The 16,450-nt window shown below is 42.9% G+C and overlaps 2 protein-coding genes across 2 annotated transcripts; both read right to left on the bottom strand.

Annotated features, from left to right (window-relative positions):
• Positions 1-5,132: 5,132 nt before the first annotated feature.
• On the bottom strand, positions 5,133-7,058 carry LOC132445720 (bifunctional endo-1,4-beta-xylanase XylA-like). The gene is made up of 3 exons (XM_060035835.1): positions 6,844-7,058; positions 5,309-6,786; positions 5,133-5,197 (listed from the first exon to the last, which is right to left on the bottom strand). The coding sequence occupies exons 1-2, from the start codon at positions 7,056-7,058 to the stop codon at positions 5,418-5,420; spliced, it is 1,584 nt and encodes a 527-aa protein (XP_059891818.1). The 3' UTR covers positions 5,133-5,197; positions 5,309-5,417.
• A 675-nt stretch (positions 7,059-7,733) lies between these two features.
• On the bottom strand, positions 7,734-15,432 carry LOC132445719 (bifunctional endo-1,4-beta-xylanase XylA-like). The gene is made up of 4 exons (XM_060035834.1): positions 15,382-15,432; positions 10,930-11,120; positions 7,910-9,312; positions 7,734-7,798 (listed from the first exon to the last, which is right to left on the bottom strand). Exons 1-3 carry the CDS (start codon positions 15,430-15,432, stop codon positions 8,019-8,021), a joined length of 1,536 nt encoding a protein of 511 aa, XP_059891817.1. The 3' UTR covers positions 7,734-7,798; positions 7,910-8,018.
• Between the last annotated feature and the right edge of the window lie 1,018 nt (positions 15,433-16,450).

Genomic DNA, 16,450 nt, shown 5'->3' with positions numbered 1-16,450 from the left:
CAGTGGGGTGCCCTCACATGGCCCCTGACTCTCTGAGGAGGTACCTCCAGGTACCCCCTCCATGCCAGGGCGCCCTGAATTTATGTCTATTGCCAGCTCTTCCCCCGAGGTCAAGATAATTTGAGGACCAGATCTAGTCTGCCGACTGTCTTCCTTTTTACGATTGGCTTAAAAAAAAGGGCTTACTTAAATGCAGGAGTGACAAATGTGGCATGACAATTTAAATGCTGGACTGACAAAATATTTTTACTTGATCCGCTGACCGCTTGGGAGCCATCGGAGTACATATTTAGAAGAAAAGGGTTATGCAGTAGGAAGGTAAAGAATGCTTAACTGGGATACTATTAGATTCATGGCTCAAATATTAAGGATCATGCTTTTGACATGTACTAACGCATTTACGTGGTCAGAGATCCGCTGCCAGACTTTGGTTCTCTGGGTTGCAGAGGCTTTAGCGTTCCCTTTTCTTGTGATAAGGTCCTTCTCCTCGTCATAGCTCTCCTGGAGAATTCCATTTCATTGAAAGTTTCGCCATTTCGATCAGGGTTTCCATGATCCATACATCACGTCTTTATAGGTGTTGTCTAACCCTGTGTTAACCAACCCCGTGTTGATTGAACTAATGCATTACCCGTGCGGTGGAACCGACAGCTCTGGTTTAGTTAGCACAGGGTCAGTCAACCTAGAGTTCAGTGTTAACTCTGTGTTTGTTAAACCTCAGTTTCGTGGAATACCCCACTGAGCTCACCAGGAACCCAGGTGAGTCACTGCTCACGTGGCTTGAAGCTAGTTGCCTGCCAGCTGTGATTCACTACCACTTATGTTTCTACTACCTAGACAGAGAGCCATTTTCAATATACCAGTGGGGTTGTGACACTTGGCATTCCCTATATTCAGAAGATATAGAAGTCTTCCAGGACAAACACATATTTGACTTGCAGGAAATGTCACCTGTAAACTTAGACAAATAGCAGAAGGCATTTGTCAATTCCTTTGGATGCCTGACAAAATGTTGACATATTGTGGCAAGAGGTCTAGTAGCCGCTGACTAGCCCACCAACTTGCTGTAGGGGTTGTAGCAACGAAGCCTCACGGGCAGAATTTTGTGTATTAATGTTATTATTGATACAGCATTGCGGTGTGTTCAATCTACTCATACATATATGCGCACACACGCACAAGCTCAGAAGTGGAAATTGTATCAATTGCACTTTCCCAAAAAGATTTCAGTCAAATTTGCAGTATTGCACACTGAAGCCAAGTTCAACGATTTGCCTGAAGTCAGAATGCCACTCATGCCACTCAGAATGCCATACGATTTCAGGAAAGAAGGGTTATTAAATATAATATTTAAATAATTTAAATGGGAGTAACAAATCACTGAACACATAATAGTAGATCACGACTTTATCAAAACAGACATTATCATATCATTCAATAATACAAAGGTAATATCAAAACAAAGGGGGGGGTAGAAACCAAGTTTAAACGTCTTCAAGTGGTTGATTAGCGGCCCACTGAGAGCTATATAAAAGCATTCATAAAGTAGCATGCCATGAGACCTTTAAAGATATCCCTGTATCCCTTCCTTCCGCTCGTGTATAAAAAAAAGGAAATTAGGGATGTATCCAACCTATTTGCTGTGCTATGACTGAGACATGAGGTCTTGTAACCCGCCTTCAGCACTGGTTTCAACACTGTTCATTTCGGCCCCACTTCAGCCGCCCGCCGCTGCGGCCGCAGATGGTCGCACTTCTGCCGCTGCGGCAAGAAAATACAATTTGGATTGTATTTGAAGAATTAACTATGTATATATATATATATCGGCCAACATCAGCATGTGCTGGTCCAAATTACGCCGCGATTATGTCGGATTGATTACAGCCCCAACACAGTAGCAGTACGAGAGGCAACAGGGCTTCTGTTAAAGGCACCCAGTGCAACTTTATGTAAACATTCAATGAAAAATAAACATTCAATTTCTAGTCTTTTTTACACGTAGTAAGTTTCAATAACTCCATACCATTACATATCGACATTCAAGGAGCAAAGATGAGACGTTGTTGTGTGGTGAGAACTGATAGAAAATCGTAAACAACAACAATCGCCGGTGGGGAGAAGCCATTTTTCCATTGACTGGAAGCCTGCTTTATTTATTGTAGGTTACAAAAAATAAATAAAATGGCGGCATTGTTGTTGTTATCGATTTTGTATCAGTTCTCACCACACAACGACGTCTCATCTTTGCTGCTTAAATGTCGGTATGTAATGGTATGGAGTTATTGAAACTTACTACGTGTAAAAAAGACTAGAAATTGAATGTTTATTTTTAAGCCTCGAAAGTTGCACTGGGTGCCTTTAACACTAATCCATGCTTTTTCCTTTTCCGGGAATTGCTGGCGGGAGGGGAATGCTGGGTACTGCAGTTTTTAATTCTAATGCGCTGATACGGAGACGGCAATATAAATATATCAAAGGAAGTAGCAACAGGTTCAAAGTACTAACCATCAATAAGAAAGAATGGTAATGCCAAAATGAAAGTTTATTATTATTCGTTTTATTGCTTAATCCCACTTGTGCAAAAAATTCAAAAATAACCTATAACGATGGCTTCATTTATAAGGATAATGGTATTTAAAGGCAATATAATCTCACAGAATACAATACGGTTGAATAAGCCAAATGATTAGGCCTACATGCATGCATCAGATAAATAACTTAAATCAATGGAAATATTTCTGATATATTCCTTCAATGCCCATCCAGTATAAATTCATTACCTGAGAAAGTCACATTTATTGTACATTAAGTCCTTTAATACATATCATTTGGAACATACATATCATCTTTAATACAGCCCAATAGATCCTATCGACACCTCCTTTCTGATAAATAATCAGACATGTATTTATCGTGCATCCCAAGATTTAGGTAGACGGACAGGCCGACACTAACTCTGTCTGGACAGAGACCAGGATAGAGCCACTAACACTAATGCAGTGAGGACACTGCTCTTGTGGGTGACTCCGGTTGAAACTGAAACAAAAAAAACATACAACAATGTAAAACAAGAGGAAAAGGTTCATAGATTGAGAGGGCACTGGTTGACCATGTGTTCCTTACCTGGTTGGCCCTCCACAGTTATACTGCTGGTCTCAATATTGAAGGCTGTGATGCTTTGCGCTGCAGTGGTGAACACATTTAAAATCTGTTGGCCATCAGGAAGCGAGTTTGAATTGAACAAAACGTTCAGGGTGTTGATGATCGACCCATTCCTGAGGAGGGAGAAGAGAGGACAACATGATATTCATCATTAAGATTATGATATATGTATCAAGTGTCCTTGAGTTTGAAAGGCGCCATATAAATTGAATTCATTATTATGATTATTATATTATTATCTGTGTTGAGGTATCGAGTAGTCACAAATGGACGCTTACCTGAATGATACCACGTTTATGCTGTTAAAGGAGCCCAAACTCCGACGGAAAAAGGGTTCGAGCTGTGGAAATACATAGGAAATAATTAGTTGAATCCTGTCTTGAACCAAATACTTAAATATTGTCTTTCAAATTAAGATAAACAGATCGATATAGATCGGCTTGTGCTGCCTTGGGACGTACTTTGGCATCGTCATTGAAACAATAACAAAGGCTTACACAAAACTTGGGTAACAGTAGTGCATTCAAAACATGTTTTCATGTCTCCTTACTTGTGTTGTTAAGAGCGTTGCTCGGGCAATAAACGCAGCAGAAGATGAGCTCAATAGATCATTTGTGAAGGTTTCTCCTGCCGATCTGAACACCACCTGCCGGGAAGTGAGTTGTGGTGCAGCGGTGGCAACGGGTCCTGCGGAGGCCGTCACAGCGGCAGTCGGGGCTGCAGTCGGGGCGGCAGTCGGGGCTGCGGTCGGGGCTGCAGTCGGGGCTGCGGTAGTCGGGGCTGCGGTAGTCGGGGCTGCGGTAGTCGGGGCTGCGGTAGTCGTGGGCCCGGTAGTCGGGGGCCCGGTAGTCGGGGCTGCGGTAGTCGTGGGCCCGGTAGTCGTGGGCCCGGTAGTCGTGGGCCCGGTAGTCGTGGGCCCGGTAGTCGTGGGCCCGGTAGTCGTGGGCCCGGTAGTCGTGGGCCCGGTAGTCGTGGGCCCGGTAGTCGTGGGCCCGGTAGTCGTGGGCCCGGTAGTCGTGGGCCCGGTAGTCGGGGGCCCGGTAGTCGGGGGCCCGGTAGTCGTGGGCCCGGTAGTCGGGGGCCCGGTAGTCGGGGGCCCGGTAGTCGTGGGCCCGGTAGTCGGGGGCCCGGTAGTCGTGGGCCCGGTAGTCGGGGCTCCGGTAGTCGGGGGCCCGGTAGTCGGAGCTCCGGTAGTCGGAGCTCCGGTAGTCGGAGCCGCTGTAGTCGTTGGTGATCCAGTGGTCGTAGGAGCACGGGTAGTTGTAGTAATTTGGGCTTCTGTAACAACAAAACATGAAGGGTGGTAAACTTTAAAGGGGTCCTTTGTGTAACGCTTTGGAACCAGACTTGCTTCTGAGATTTCCCAGGTTGGTCCGAAATGTATTCTCAGAGAGCACTTCACCCGCTAAAAAACAACTACGCTAAAACATTGGCTTTTAGCTATTAGCCCTACAGCAGCTTTAACTGACATTTTGTTATAAAACTCCTAGAATTTAGAAGAGATGGTGACAAGTGTAGCACTTATTAACTTGCAGGAATTACCAAAAGGTAAAGTGGCGCTACTACCTATTTCTCCAAATGATCATGTCAAGGAAGTTAAACCCAAAAAGTTAATCCAAATTGGAAGCTAGCAATGTTGTGGAAGATCCTTAAAGTGCTTACTTACTTGTGGTAATGCTGTCAGTATCTATGCTGAGGTTAGTTGTAATGTTTGGGTTGTTGAGTCCATCGACCAGGGTAGATTGAATTGCATCAGGCTGTGGGACCTCTGCTGCAGTTGCCCGAAACAGAAGCTCTGTTTCTGCTTCAGTATTGGTTGATCGAGTCACAGGGATCCTTTGTTAAACGAAGAAAATATTTGTAGGTCTCGTCACATAGTGTTTATCCTTTATGAAAGACAGTTCTTGATAATTGGTTCCTGTAACATTCAGGGACAGATTGGAATGAATGAATTCCTCAATTAATTTTACCTAAATCTGATGACGATTGTCCTTATGAACTGCACGCCAAATTGAGCACGGTAGATCGCGTTGAACTGAAAGCAAAATACATGAATTGAGCATTCTAACCTTATATTTATTCCAAAGTTTCGAATTTTAAAAATAATATCATATATATATAGATAACATAATTTACTTTTACTGACCGTTTCCACCACTCTGCTCTCAAGCTCTCTATATTCGGGCGAGGTATTATTATTATAAGCAGGAATGAATGGCTGTATTATCACTGAGGTGACAACAAAAACTGGAGTGCTAATTGTAGGGGCTTCTGTGGTTGTTGAACCTCCAGTTGTTATTGATACTCCTGTGGTTGTTGTTGCTGTTGATCCTCCAGTGGTAGTTGACCCTCCACTCGTTGTGGAAACTCCAGTGTTTGTTGATATTCCTGTTGTTGTACCCTGTGTGGTTGTTGATGACACTCCGGTTGTTGTGGATTCTCCAGTGGTTGTTGATCCTCCAGTGGTTGTTGATCCTCCAGTGGTTGTTGAAACTCCAGTGGTTGTTGATCCTCCAGTGGTTGTTGATCCTTCTGTTGTTGTTGATAATCCTGTTGTTGACACTCCAGGTGTTGTGGATCCTCCAGCAGTTGTTGGTTCTGCAGTCGTGGTTGAACCTCCGGTGGTTGTTGGTTCTCCAGTGGTTGTTGATCCTCCTGTTGTTGTTGAACCTCCAGGGGTTGTTGATCCTCCAATGGTTATTGATCCTCCTGTAGTTGTGGATCCTCCAGTTGTCGTGGATCGTCCATTGGTTGTTGATCCTCCAGTGGTTGTTGATGCTCCAGTGGTTGTTTGTACTGCAGTGGTCGTTGCTCCTCCATTGGTTGTTGATCCTCCAGTGGTTGTTGATTCTCCAGTGGTTGTTGATCCTCCAGTGGTTGTTGATGCTCCAGTGGTTGTTTGTACTGCAGTGGTTGTTGCTCCTCCAGTGGTTGTTGGTACTGCAGTGGTTGTTGATCCTCCAGTGGTTGTTGATTCTCCAGTGGTTGTTGATCCTCCAGTGGTTGTTGATTCTCCAGTGGTTGTTGATTCTCCAGTGGTTGTTGGTACTGCTGTGGTTGTTGATCCTCCAACTGTTGTTGATACTCCAGTGCTTGTTGATTCTCCAGTGGTTGTTGATTCTCCAGTGGTTGTTGGTACTGCTGTGGTTGTTGATCCTCCAACTGTTGTTGATACTCCAGTGCTTGTTGATACTCCAGTGGTTGTTGATTCTCCAGTGGTTGTCGACCCTCCAGTGGTTGTTGATCCTCCAGTGGTTGTTGATCCTCCAGTGGTTGTTGATGCTCCAGTGGTTGTTTGTACTGCAGTGGTCGTTGCTCCTCCAGTGGTTGTTGGTACTGCAGTGGTTGTTGATCCTCCAGTGGTTGTTGATTCTCCAGTGGTTGTTGATTCTCCAGTGGTTGTTGGTACTGCTGTGGTTGTTGATCCTCCAACTGTTGTTGATACTCCAGTGGTTGTTGATCCTCCAGTGGTTGTTGATCCTCCAGTGGTTGTTGATGCTCCAGTGGTTGTTTGTACTGCAGTGGTCGTTGCTCCTCCAGTGGTTGTTGGTACTGCAATGGTTGTTGATCCTCCAGTGGTTGTTGATACTCCAGTGCTTGTTGATACTCCAGTGGTTGTCGATCCTTCAGTGCTTGTTGATCCTTCAGTGCTTGTTGATCCTGCAGTGGTTGTTGATCCGCCAGTGGTTGTCGACCCTCCAGTGGTTGTTGATCCTCCAGTGGTCGGGGCTGAAGTCGGGGCTGCGGTAGTCGGGGCTGCGGTAGTCGGGGCTGCGGTAGTCGGGGCTCCGGTAGTCGGGGCTCCGGTAGTCGGGGCCGCTGTAGTCGTTGGTGATCCAGTGGTCGTAGGAGCACGGGTAGTTGTAGTAATTTGGGCTTCTGCAACAGCAAAACATGAAGGGTGGTAAACTTTAAAGGGGTCCTTTGTGTAACGCTTTGGAACCAGACTTGCTTCTGAGATTTCCCAGGTTGGTCCGAAATGTATTCTCAGAGAGCACTTCACCCGCTAAAAAACAACTACGCTAAAACATTGGCTTTTAGCTATTAGCCCTACAGCAGCTTTAACTGACATTTTGTTATAAAACTCCTAGAATTTAGAAGAGATGGTGACAAGTGTAGCACTTATTAACTTGCAGGAATTACCAAAAGGTAAAGTGGCGCTACTACCTATTTCTCCAAATGATCATGTCAAGGAAGTTAAACCCAAAAAGTTAATCCAAATTGGAAGCTAGCAATGTTGTGGAAGATCCTTAAAGTGCTTACTTACTTGTGGTAATGCTGTCAGTATCTATGCTGAGGTTAGTTGTAATGTTTGGGTTGTTGAGTCCATCGACCAGGGTAGATTGAATTGCATCAGGCTGTGGGACCTCTGCTGCAGTTGCCCGAAACAGAAGCTCTGTTTCTGCTTCAGTATTGGTTGATCGAGTCACAGGGATCCTTTGTTAAACGAAGAAAATATTTGTAGGTCTCGTCACATAGTGTTTATCCTTTATGAAAGACAGTTCTTGATAATTGGTTCCTGTAACATTCAGGGACAGATTGGAATGAATGAATTCCTCAATTAATTTTACCTAAATCTGATGACGATTGTCCTTATGAACTGCACGCCAAATTGAGCACGGTAGATCGCGTTGAACTGAAAGCAAAATACATGAATTGAGCATTCTAACCTTATATTTATTCCAAAGTTTCGAATTTTAAAAATAATATCATATATATATAGATAACATAATTTACTTTTACTGACCGTTTCCACCACTCTGCTCTCAAGCTCTCTATATTCGGGCGAGGTATTATTATTATAAGCAGGAATGAATGGCTGTATTATCACTGAGGTGACAACAAAAACTGGAGTGCTAATTGTAGGGGCTTCTGTGGTTGTTGAACCTCCAGTTGTTATTGATACTCCTGTGGTTGTTGTTGCTGTTGATCCTCCAGTGGTAGTTGACCCTCCACTCGTTGTGGAAACTCCAGTGTTTGTTGATCCTCCTGTTGTTGATATTCCTGTTGTTGTACCCTGTGTGGTTGTTGATGACACTCCGGTTGTTGTGGATTCTCCAGTGGTTGTTGATCCTCCAGTGGTTGTTGATCCTCCAGTGGTTGTTGAAACTCCAGTGGTTGTTGATCCTCCAGTGGTTGTTGATCCTTCTGTTGTTGTTGATAATCCTGTTGTTGACACTCCAGGGGTTGTGGATCCTCCAGCAGTTGTTGGTTCTGCAGTCGTGGTTGAACCTCCGGTGGTTGTTGGTTCTCCAGTGGTTGTTGATCCTCCTGTTGTTGTTGAACCTCCAGGGGTTGTTGATCCTCCAATGGTTATTGATCCTCCTGTAGTTGTGGATCCTCCAGTTGTCGTGGATCGTCCATTGGTTGTTGATCCTCCAGTGGTTGTTGATGCTCCAGTGGTTGTTTGTACTGCAGTGGTTGTTGCTCCTCCAGTGGTTGTTGGTACTGCAGTGGTTGTTGATCCTCCAGTGGTTGTTGATTCTCCAGTGGTTGTTGATTCTCCAGTGGTTGTTGATCCTCCAGTGGTTGTTGATTCTCCAGTGGTTGTTGATTCTCCAGTGGTTGTTGGTACTGCTGTGGTTGTTGATCCTCCAACTGTTGTTGATACTCCAGTGCTTGTTGATTCTCCAGTGGTTGTTGATTCTCCAGTGGTTGTTGGTACTGCTGTGGTTGTTGATCCTCCAACTGTTGTTGATACTCCAGTGCTTGTTGATACTCCAGTGGTTGTTGATTCTCCAGTGGTTGTCGACCCTCCAGTGGTTGTTGATCCTCCAGTGGTTGTTGATCCTCCAGTGGTTGTTGATGCTCCAGTGGTTGTTTGTACTGCAGTGGTCGTTGCTCCTCCAGTGGTTGTTGGTACTGCAGTGGTTGTTGATCCTCCAGTGGGTGTTGATTCTCCAGTGGTTGTTGATTCTCCAGTGGTTGTTGGTACTGCTGTGGTTGTTGATCCTCCAACTGTTGTTGATACTCCAGTGGTTGTTGATCCTCCAGTGGTTGTTGATCCTCCAGTGGTTGTTGATGCTCCAGTGGTTGTTTGTACTGCAGTGGTCGTTGCTCCTCCAGTGGTTGTTGGTACTGCAGTGGTTGTTGATCCTCCAGTGGTTGTTGATACTCCAGTGCTTGTTGATACTCCAGTGGTTGTCGATCCTTCAGTGCTTGTTGATCCTTCAGTGCTTGTTGATCCTGCAGTGGTTGTTGATCCGCCAGTGGTTGTCGACCCTCCAGTGGTTGTTGATCCTCCAGTGGTTGTTGATCCTCCAGTGGTTGTTGATTCTCCAGTGGTTGTTGATGCTCCAGTGGTTGTTGATCCTCCAGTGGTTGTTGATTCTCCAGTGGTTGTTGATCCTCCAGTGGTTGTTGATGCTCCAGTGGTTGTTTGTACTGCAGTGGTCGTTGCTCCTCCAGTGGTTGTTGGTACTGCAGTGGTTGTTGATCCTCCAGTGGTTGTTGACACTCCAGGGGTTGTTGATCCTCCAGTGGTTGTTGATCCTCCTGTTGTTGTTGATAATCCTGTTGTTGACACTCCAGTGGTTGTTGATCCTCCAGTGGTTGTTGTTCCCCCAGTGGTGGTTGATCCTCCAGTGGTTGTTGATCCTGCAGTGGTTGTTGATCCTCCTGTCGTTGTTGATAATCCTGTTGTTGACACTCCAGTGGTTGTTGATCCTCCAGTGGTTGTTGTTCCCCCAGTGGTGGTTGATCCTCCAGTGGTTGTTGATCCTGCAGTGGTTGTTGATCCTCCTGTTGTTGTTGATAATCCTGTTGTTGACACTCCAGTGGTTGTTGATCCTCCAGTGGTTGTTGTTCCCCCAGTGGTGGTTGATCCTCCAGTGGTTGTTGATCGTGCAGTGGTTGTTGATCCTCCTGTCGTTGTTGATAATCCTGTTGTTGACACTCCAGTGGTTGTTGATCCTCCAGTGGTTGTTGATCCTCCTGTTGTTGTTGATAATCCTGTTGTTGACATTCCAGTAGTTGTTGATCCTCCAGTGGTTGTTGATCCTCCAGTGATTGTTGGTTCTGCAGACGTGGTTGAACCTCCTGTTGTTGTTGATAATCCTGTTGTTGATCCTCCAGTGGTTGTTGATCCTCCAGTGGTTGTTGATCCTCCTGTCGTTGTTGCTAATCCTGTTGTTGACACTCCAGTGGTTGTTGATCCTCCAGTGGTTGTTGATCCTCCTGTTGTTGTTGATACTCCTGTTGTTGACTCTCCGGGGGTTGTTGATCCTCCAGTGGTTGTTGATCCTCCTGTTGTTGTTGATACTCCTGTTGTTGACACTCCGGGGGTTGTTGATCCTCCAGTGGTTGTTGATCCTCCTGTTGTTGATCCTCCTGTTGTTGTTGATAATCCTGTTGTTGACACTCCAGTGGTTGTTGATCCTCCAGTGGTTGTTGATCCTCCTGTTGTTGTTGATACTCCTGTTGTTGACACTCCAGTGGTTGTTGATCCTCCAGTGGTTGTTGATACTGCTGTTGTTGACACTCCAGGGGTTGTTGATCCTCCAGTGGTTGTTGATCCTCCTGTTGTTGTTGTTGTTGATAATCCTGTTGTTGACACTCCAGTGGTTGTTGATCCTCCAGTGGTTGTTGATACTGCTGTTGTTGACACTCCAGGGGTTGTTGATCCTCCAGTGGTTGTTGATCCTCCTGTTGTTGTTGACACTCCAGTGCTTGTTGATCCTCCAGTGCTTGTTGATCCTCCAGTGGTTGTTGATCCTCCAGTGGTTGTTGATCCTCCAGTGGTTGTTGTTCCTCCAGTCGTGGTTAAACCTCCAGTGGTTGTTGATACTCCTGTTGTTGACACTCCAGGCGTTGTTGATCCTCCTGTTGTTGTTGATAATCCTGTTGTTGACACTCCAGTGGTTGTTGACACTCCAGTGGTGGTTGATCCTCCTGTTGTTGTTGATAATCCTGTTGTTGACACTCCAGTGGTTGTTGATCCTCCAGTGGTTGTTGATCCTCTAGTGGTTGTTGGTTCTGCAGACGTGGTTGAACCTCCATTGGTTGTTGATACTCCTGTTGTTGACACTCCTGTTGTTGACACTCCAGTGGTTGTTGGTTCTGCAGACGTGGTTGATCCTCCAGTGGTTGTTGATCCGCCAGTGGTTGTTGATCCTCCAGTTGTTGTTGTTGGTCCTCCAGTCGATGTTGATACTCCAGTGGTTGGTGACATGCTGGTGCTTGATTGCGCTGATACGGTCATCGAAGTGGAAGCCAATTGAAAGGCAACTATGTTTCATTTGGAAAAACACATGAAAATGTTGCTTAAAATGTATTGGAATTAAATGTTATCATACTGAAACATATCATGTATAAGTCCTACACACGCTTTTATTTTCTAGAGCTGAGCTAGGATATTTGATTATTTGGATGTTCGTATTAAAATCTCAATGTAGTATTAAAGTATTTTGTATAAAGTGTAATCGAAAAGATATCAGCTAATTTTTTAAGCTGCGAGATTCCCTCAGGCAGAGAACGCTTCTCTTTGCCGCTTCCGTTGATGTTTCATTCCGAACACGTACCGACTGAATCATCCTTCATTAGTGTGAGGATGTGTAAGGATAAGCAATACCGAAATAGACAGACGTTAAAAGATCGATTATGATTGATTTAATAATGATAGATAGATAGATGAGCAACTTTCACTTCAGTCCATTGGGTAGGCTGGTAGACTGATCTATCCAGCACAGATCTAGGTGGACACGCCCACTAGTGATGTCATTTGGGGCAGATTTTCGAAACGGCTTGTAAGGCTTATCACACGTCACACCTGGTGGCATATGTCCCCTTTAAGGCAAAACTTTTGTTCCAAAATTATGAAAAATATCAGAATGTATGAATTAGGGCCGGCCCTAAAAGCTGCTCTTATTATTGTATGAACCTACCTAAAATAAAGATACACGCAGATTTTCTTCTCCCCAAATCCATTCTGTCTTCTTTTTTAACCTAAGGATGAAAGAAAACATTCAACATCATTAAAGCAATCATACTTTTATAGTAACTTTTCAGTTGGAGGCTGAAAGAGCTTGTAACTGTATTTCATACTGTTCATACTGTTGCTTGTATTCGCCGCTATGGGGAATCATTAGGCAGAGCGGGAAGATCAGTGACAAGTGGCATAGAGGAATCATCTCGTGAGAATTGACATCATTATGTGTTGTGAGCTGACACTTCTTTACAGAGATTCGCAGCTATTGCGTCCACCCTTCGTCCACAGTCCTTTTGTCGGTAGCCTAGTGGTGTTTTGCACAAATCCATTGTTTGTGGACTTTATTCAGCACGTTGTAAAGGTGCTCGTCAGGCAAGTATGTAGTGAAATCGTTGTCAGTTCTATGTCGTTCCGTTAACAAAGGTCTACTGCATTAATTGGAAGCTGTTACAATTCTGTAAAAACCCGCGTGGCGATAATGATCACCGTATCATGCCAGTGAACCGGATACCGTGACATGCCTAAGACACGTGACTTTACTGTGACAAGCCTAGGAGTTTTAGGCAACCACCTATCGTGACTTTGTGTAGTCTGATGGTTGGTTCATGCCATTTCAGTCAATATTGAATAAATAAATAAATATAGCTAGGAAATACATAGAAAAGACATTAAATATAAATATATTTAAATAAATAAATCTTTTTATTTTGAGAGGGTGTTTTTCCAAAAGAATGCTGTTATTTATTTCAGGGGGCCTTTAGTTCATTATGGTATTGTTATTTATTACAAAGAACTTTTATTTCCTAAAGCCACATTTATTCCTTTAATGCCACATTTATTTATTTAATTTCACATTTATTTATTTTATTCAACATTTAGCGCCCTTCCATGTCCATGATATGGACATGGATGACGAGGTCTTCAATTGTTTGGGACTGATTAGCACAATGTTTGTGTAGAACAGGTCCAAGTACTCAACGTTACTTCAAGCACCGACTCTGGACATCCCAGGTGTTATGCTCGTGACCTTTGACCAATCCAGTCCGTCATCCTGCTCTGGTCTGAGATAACCACGCCCACTCATTTGAATAAAAGGAAATGTGCCATGAGGAAATAAATGTGGCATACAAAACAAAAGTCCCCTCAAATGAGAAAGATGGCCTTATAACAAAAGTCCCCTGAAATAAATGAAAGTAGCCCTTCGGATAAAAGTCCAATGTATGTATTTAATATATTGTACACATTTATGTATGGATTGATATTTGTTTTCTATATTAATTGCCTCATTTATTTATTTCATAGCCATATTTATTGATTTAATATTAACTAATGGCATTCCATAATTCTGAATTTTTAGATGGCTCTTTTGCTGTTCTTCTTGGTTGTCACACAAACAATGTATTTTGCTTGTATTCAAATGTATACATCTGCTAATAGTTAACTTATACAAACCCTATCATTTAGAATCACTGAGACAAGAATGTTCTTCTGTAAACTCCCATAGATGTTGACTAACTCCACAGTCACCTCACAATTTGCATTGCCATTGTCATCATTGTCATTGACTAATGATCTGTCAATTCTTAAGTGCAAGTGAACCACAATTCATGTTTTTTAGGTCTTAAACACAGTGATTTATGACATTTTTTCACTTTCACTGTTAATAATTGTGATCATCAGAAAGAAACTGGAGTAAAGTTTTGTCCAGTCCGTCTGTCAGACAGTTTTTGAATGATCTACTCTGCTCAGAGCTGAGGTTCTGTTCCTGTCCAGCGTCACTTTGTGTGCATTGTTGAAATCGTAGAAAAACGTATTTTAAATTTTTCATGAGCATTATTCAAATTAAGTGACTTTACTTTCAGTATTCCTCTCCAATATACTACTCAAAATGTTATACTTAACTTTTAAATATTAAGAGTAACGCATATTTAAGCATAATTATGTAAATAAATTCCAAGATGTCAAAGGTCTGCCATTCTCATCATGTAACCATCCAGCGGTAAACCAGTGTTAACGGGCATCCACACAAAAGTCTGAAATAATAAGATCATGCAGTTCCTAAAATGTAATTAAACATAAAAAGATCAAGGACTCACCTTTAATTAAACAAGTTCCAGATGTATTTGGCACCTTCTCAAATGAAAAAATATAAATCCTGATTAAATCTTTGGATTGTATGCACTTGTTAATCTCTGTGCAAATCGCTCGTGAAATGTTAGCACACATGCTTATATGGGTAGGTTAGTATGACGTGCCAAGAGTTTTTCTAGCAGGTGTTTTTTTTGAGTTAAGGGAAGTGGGACAGGTTGCAAAAATGTCAATCATCACAGATTCATGGTCATTGTGCATCAGATTATTCCATTGTTCCCCTTCGAAGTAAGGCGTGCTTCTGATGCATTCCCCATGCCTCAAAAGTCCCTTAGTTCTGCCTTGGCAGTCCCTCTGGTAGAAAATATAGAAGTCTTCCATGACAAACACATATGGGTCTTTCAGGAAATATCATCTGTAAACTTAGCAGAAGGCATTGGTCAATTCCTTTGGATACCTGACAAAATTTTTGGAATATTGTGGCTCATTTCTGAATAAAAATAGATATTAAGCATAAATTGATCCTTATTTTGAAAATATGCAGAGTGGAGGAGAAAATCACAGCAAGTTAATCAGTAAATATTCTGTTATATTTCGCATTGGCCTATAACCACAGCGAAAAAAGGTTTATAATAATTTCCTTCCCATCAACGATGAAGTAAGCCATGTCTGACAAGTCTGACAAGTTGGAGCTCGGAAATGAGACAGCAATTAAAAGATTGCTGTCCTGCCAAGAATCCTGGCAGACTTGAATTAAAACAAAATAAGTTATCAACAATTTAGACACTTACTAGACTGGGTTAGCTACAGAATAGAATCATCAAACAAAGGGCAAAAAAAAAAGTTGTTCTTAGTTGCTGTGAGAAGATTCTAGAACGTGGCTGTGCTTGGGGGCAACTGCCGAGAATAGTTATCGTCTTTTGAGTGTGTCTTGGATAATTTCCAATTCATTGAATATTGCCCATTATACTATTTTGTTAAATGTACGTTATAAAAACGTTGTGCCATTCTTACAGATGCAGTCTGCTCTCCCTGTTCTGCAGCCTCTGCTGGTCGACATACACTTGAGGGACTTTCTGGGATATAATTGCAGACAATCCCTGGTTGTACAGTCAGCGAGAGCCAGCGTGTACATTTCATTATTCTTTTTTTTAATGCAAGTAACAGTTCATCAATGTTGTTCATTTGCAAAAGTTCAGCCGTACAGCAGAAGTAGAGATGGCACACTGCCACACCGGACGCAGCGACGCATGCATTTTGGCACATCGTGTCTGCTCGGCAGTGTGTCTACTGTGGGTATAAATAGAGTAATCTACTCAATCACCACGCATTTGTTCAACTTCATAGACAATCAAAAACATACAAGCGATATATATATATATATATATTTTTTTTTAAAAGGGACGTAACCATATTGATAAAATGACCCACATGGTGTGTCATATTTCTTATCTTTCGGCTATAGCACAATGACTTTTTACATCTGTAAGAAATTACCAGGTTATCGCAGAACACCTACATAACAGAATGATTGACTGTGACTTGACAATTTGTATTCATAGGTAAGATAGTTTCCCAGATGACTCGGTTCATCCTGCTCGTTCTACTGCCATCGTTGCAATCAAAGAGGTGATTGTTTCAGCGACTTGAGAATTCAACCTGCTCCTTCCTGTATGATGGCTTTCATCATTGCTCATTCCTGTATGAGTATCGACCCTGGTTTGAGTTTCAATTCCCCTGACGAAAGCCTTGTAGTTCTCTCACATTCATTAAGCTAATGTAATAAATCAACCAATTGAACACATTCTTTCGCATGGATTTCATTTATTTAAATACATCTCATACCATTTTCCATCACTCAAATGCTTATATCACAGATACAGATACAGATGACTATTGTATTTATTTGCAACAGTTTCTCAGCTCCAACCAGCAGCATTCAGGTAAATGGAATAGAATTGCACTCTAAGCCATGCCAGGAATAGCTCCCTCAATATTGGCCTTTTTGTGTGCTTTTCCCGTTTGACAGTAGGCCTGTGCAGCCCCTTAAGAATGTCTTTCCTTCCTGTGGGGAGCAGGGTTGAATATAAAGATTTGTTAACCTGCTGTCCCAGGGCTTCCATGTACTGCCGTGCATTGCACGACAGTCAGTCAGGACTGACTGAAAACGGGGTATATCTGAGCTTGCTTTGAATGAGAATGTTTTTGAGCATGTGCGAAGGAGATGGGGTAGATAAGCTTGTCATTGGAGCTTAGATCGTGGATTGTTTTGGG

Source organism: Gadus macrocephalus, chromosome 17 (genome assembly GCF_031168955.1).
Source record: "Gadus macrocephalus chromosome 17, ASM3116895v1".
Lineage (NCBI taxonomy): Eukaryota > Metazoa > Chordata > Actinopteri > Gadiformes > Gadidae > Gadus > Gadus macrocephalus.
The sequence above is the reverse complement of the archived record's forward strand: the minus strand, read 5'-3'. Positions and strand labels throughout refer to the sequence as shown.

What these genes read in the sequence shown, in the direction of transcription:
- LOC132445720 (XM_060035835.1), bottom strand. Translation starts at nt 7,058, where the DNA reads ATGTTTTGCTGTTGCAGAAGCCCAAATTACTACAACTACCCGTGCTCC. An exon ending in TGGAGGGTCGACAACCACTG is followed by an intron (nt 6,787 to 6,843) that starts GCGGATCAACAA and finishes CAAGCACTGAAG; the next exon opens with GATCGACAACCACTGGAGTA.
- LOC132445719 (XM_060035834.1), bottom strand. Translation starts at nt 15,432, where the DNA reads ATGCATGCGTCGCTGCGTCCGGTGTGGCAGTGTGCCATCTCTACTTCT. An exon ending in GTGCCATCTCTACTTCTGCT is followed by an intron (nt 11,121 to 15,381) that starts GTACGGCTGAAC and finishes AACAACCACTAG; the next exon opens with AGGATCAACAACCACTGGAG. An exon ending in AGTATCAACAACCACTGGAG is followed by an intron (nt 9,313 to 10,929) that starts GTTTAACCACGA and finishes CAAGCACTGAAG; the next exon opens with GATCGACAACCACTGGAGTA.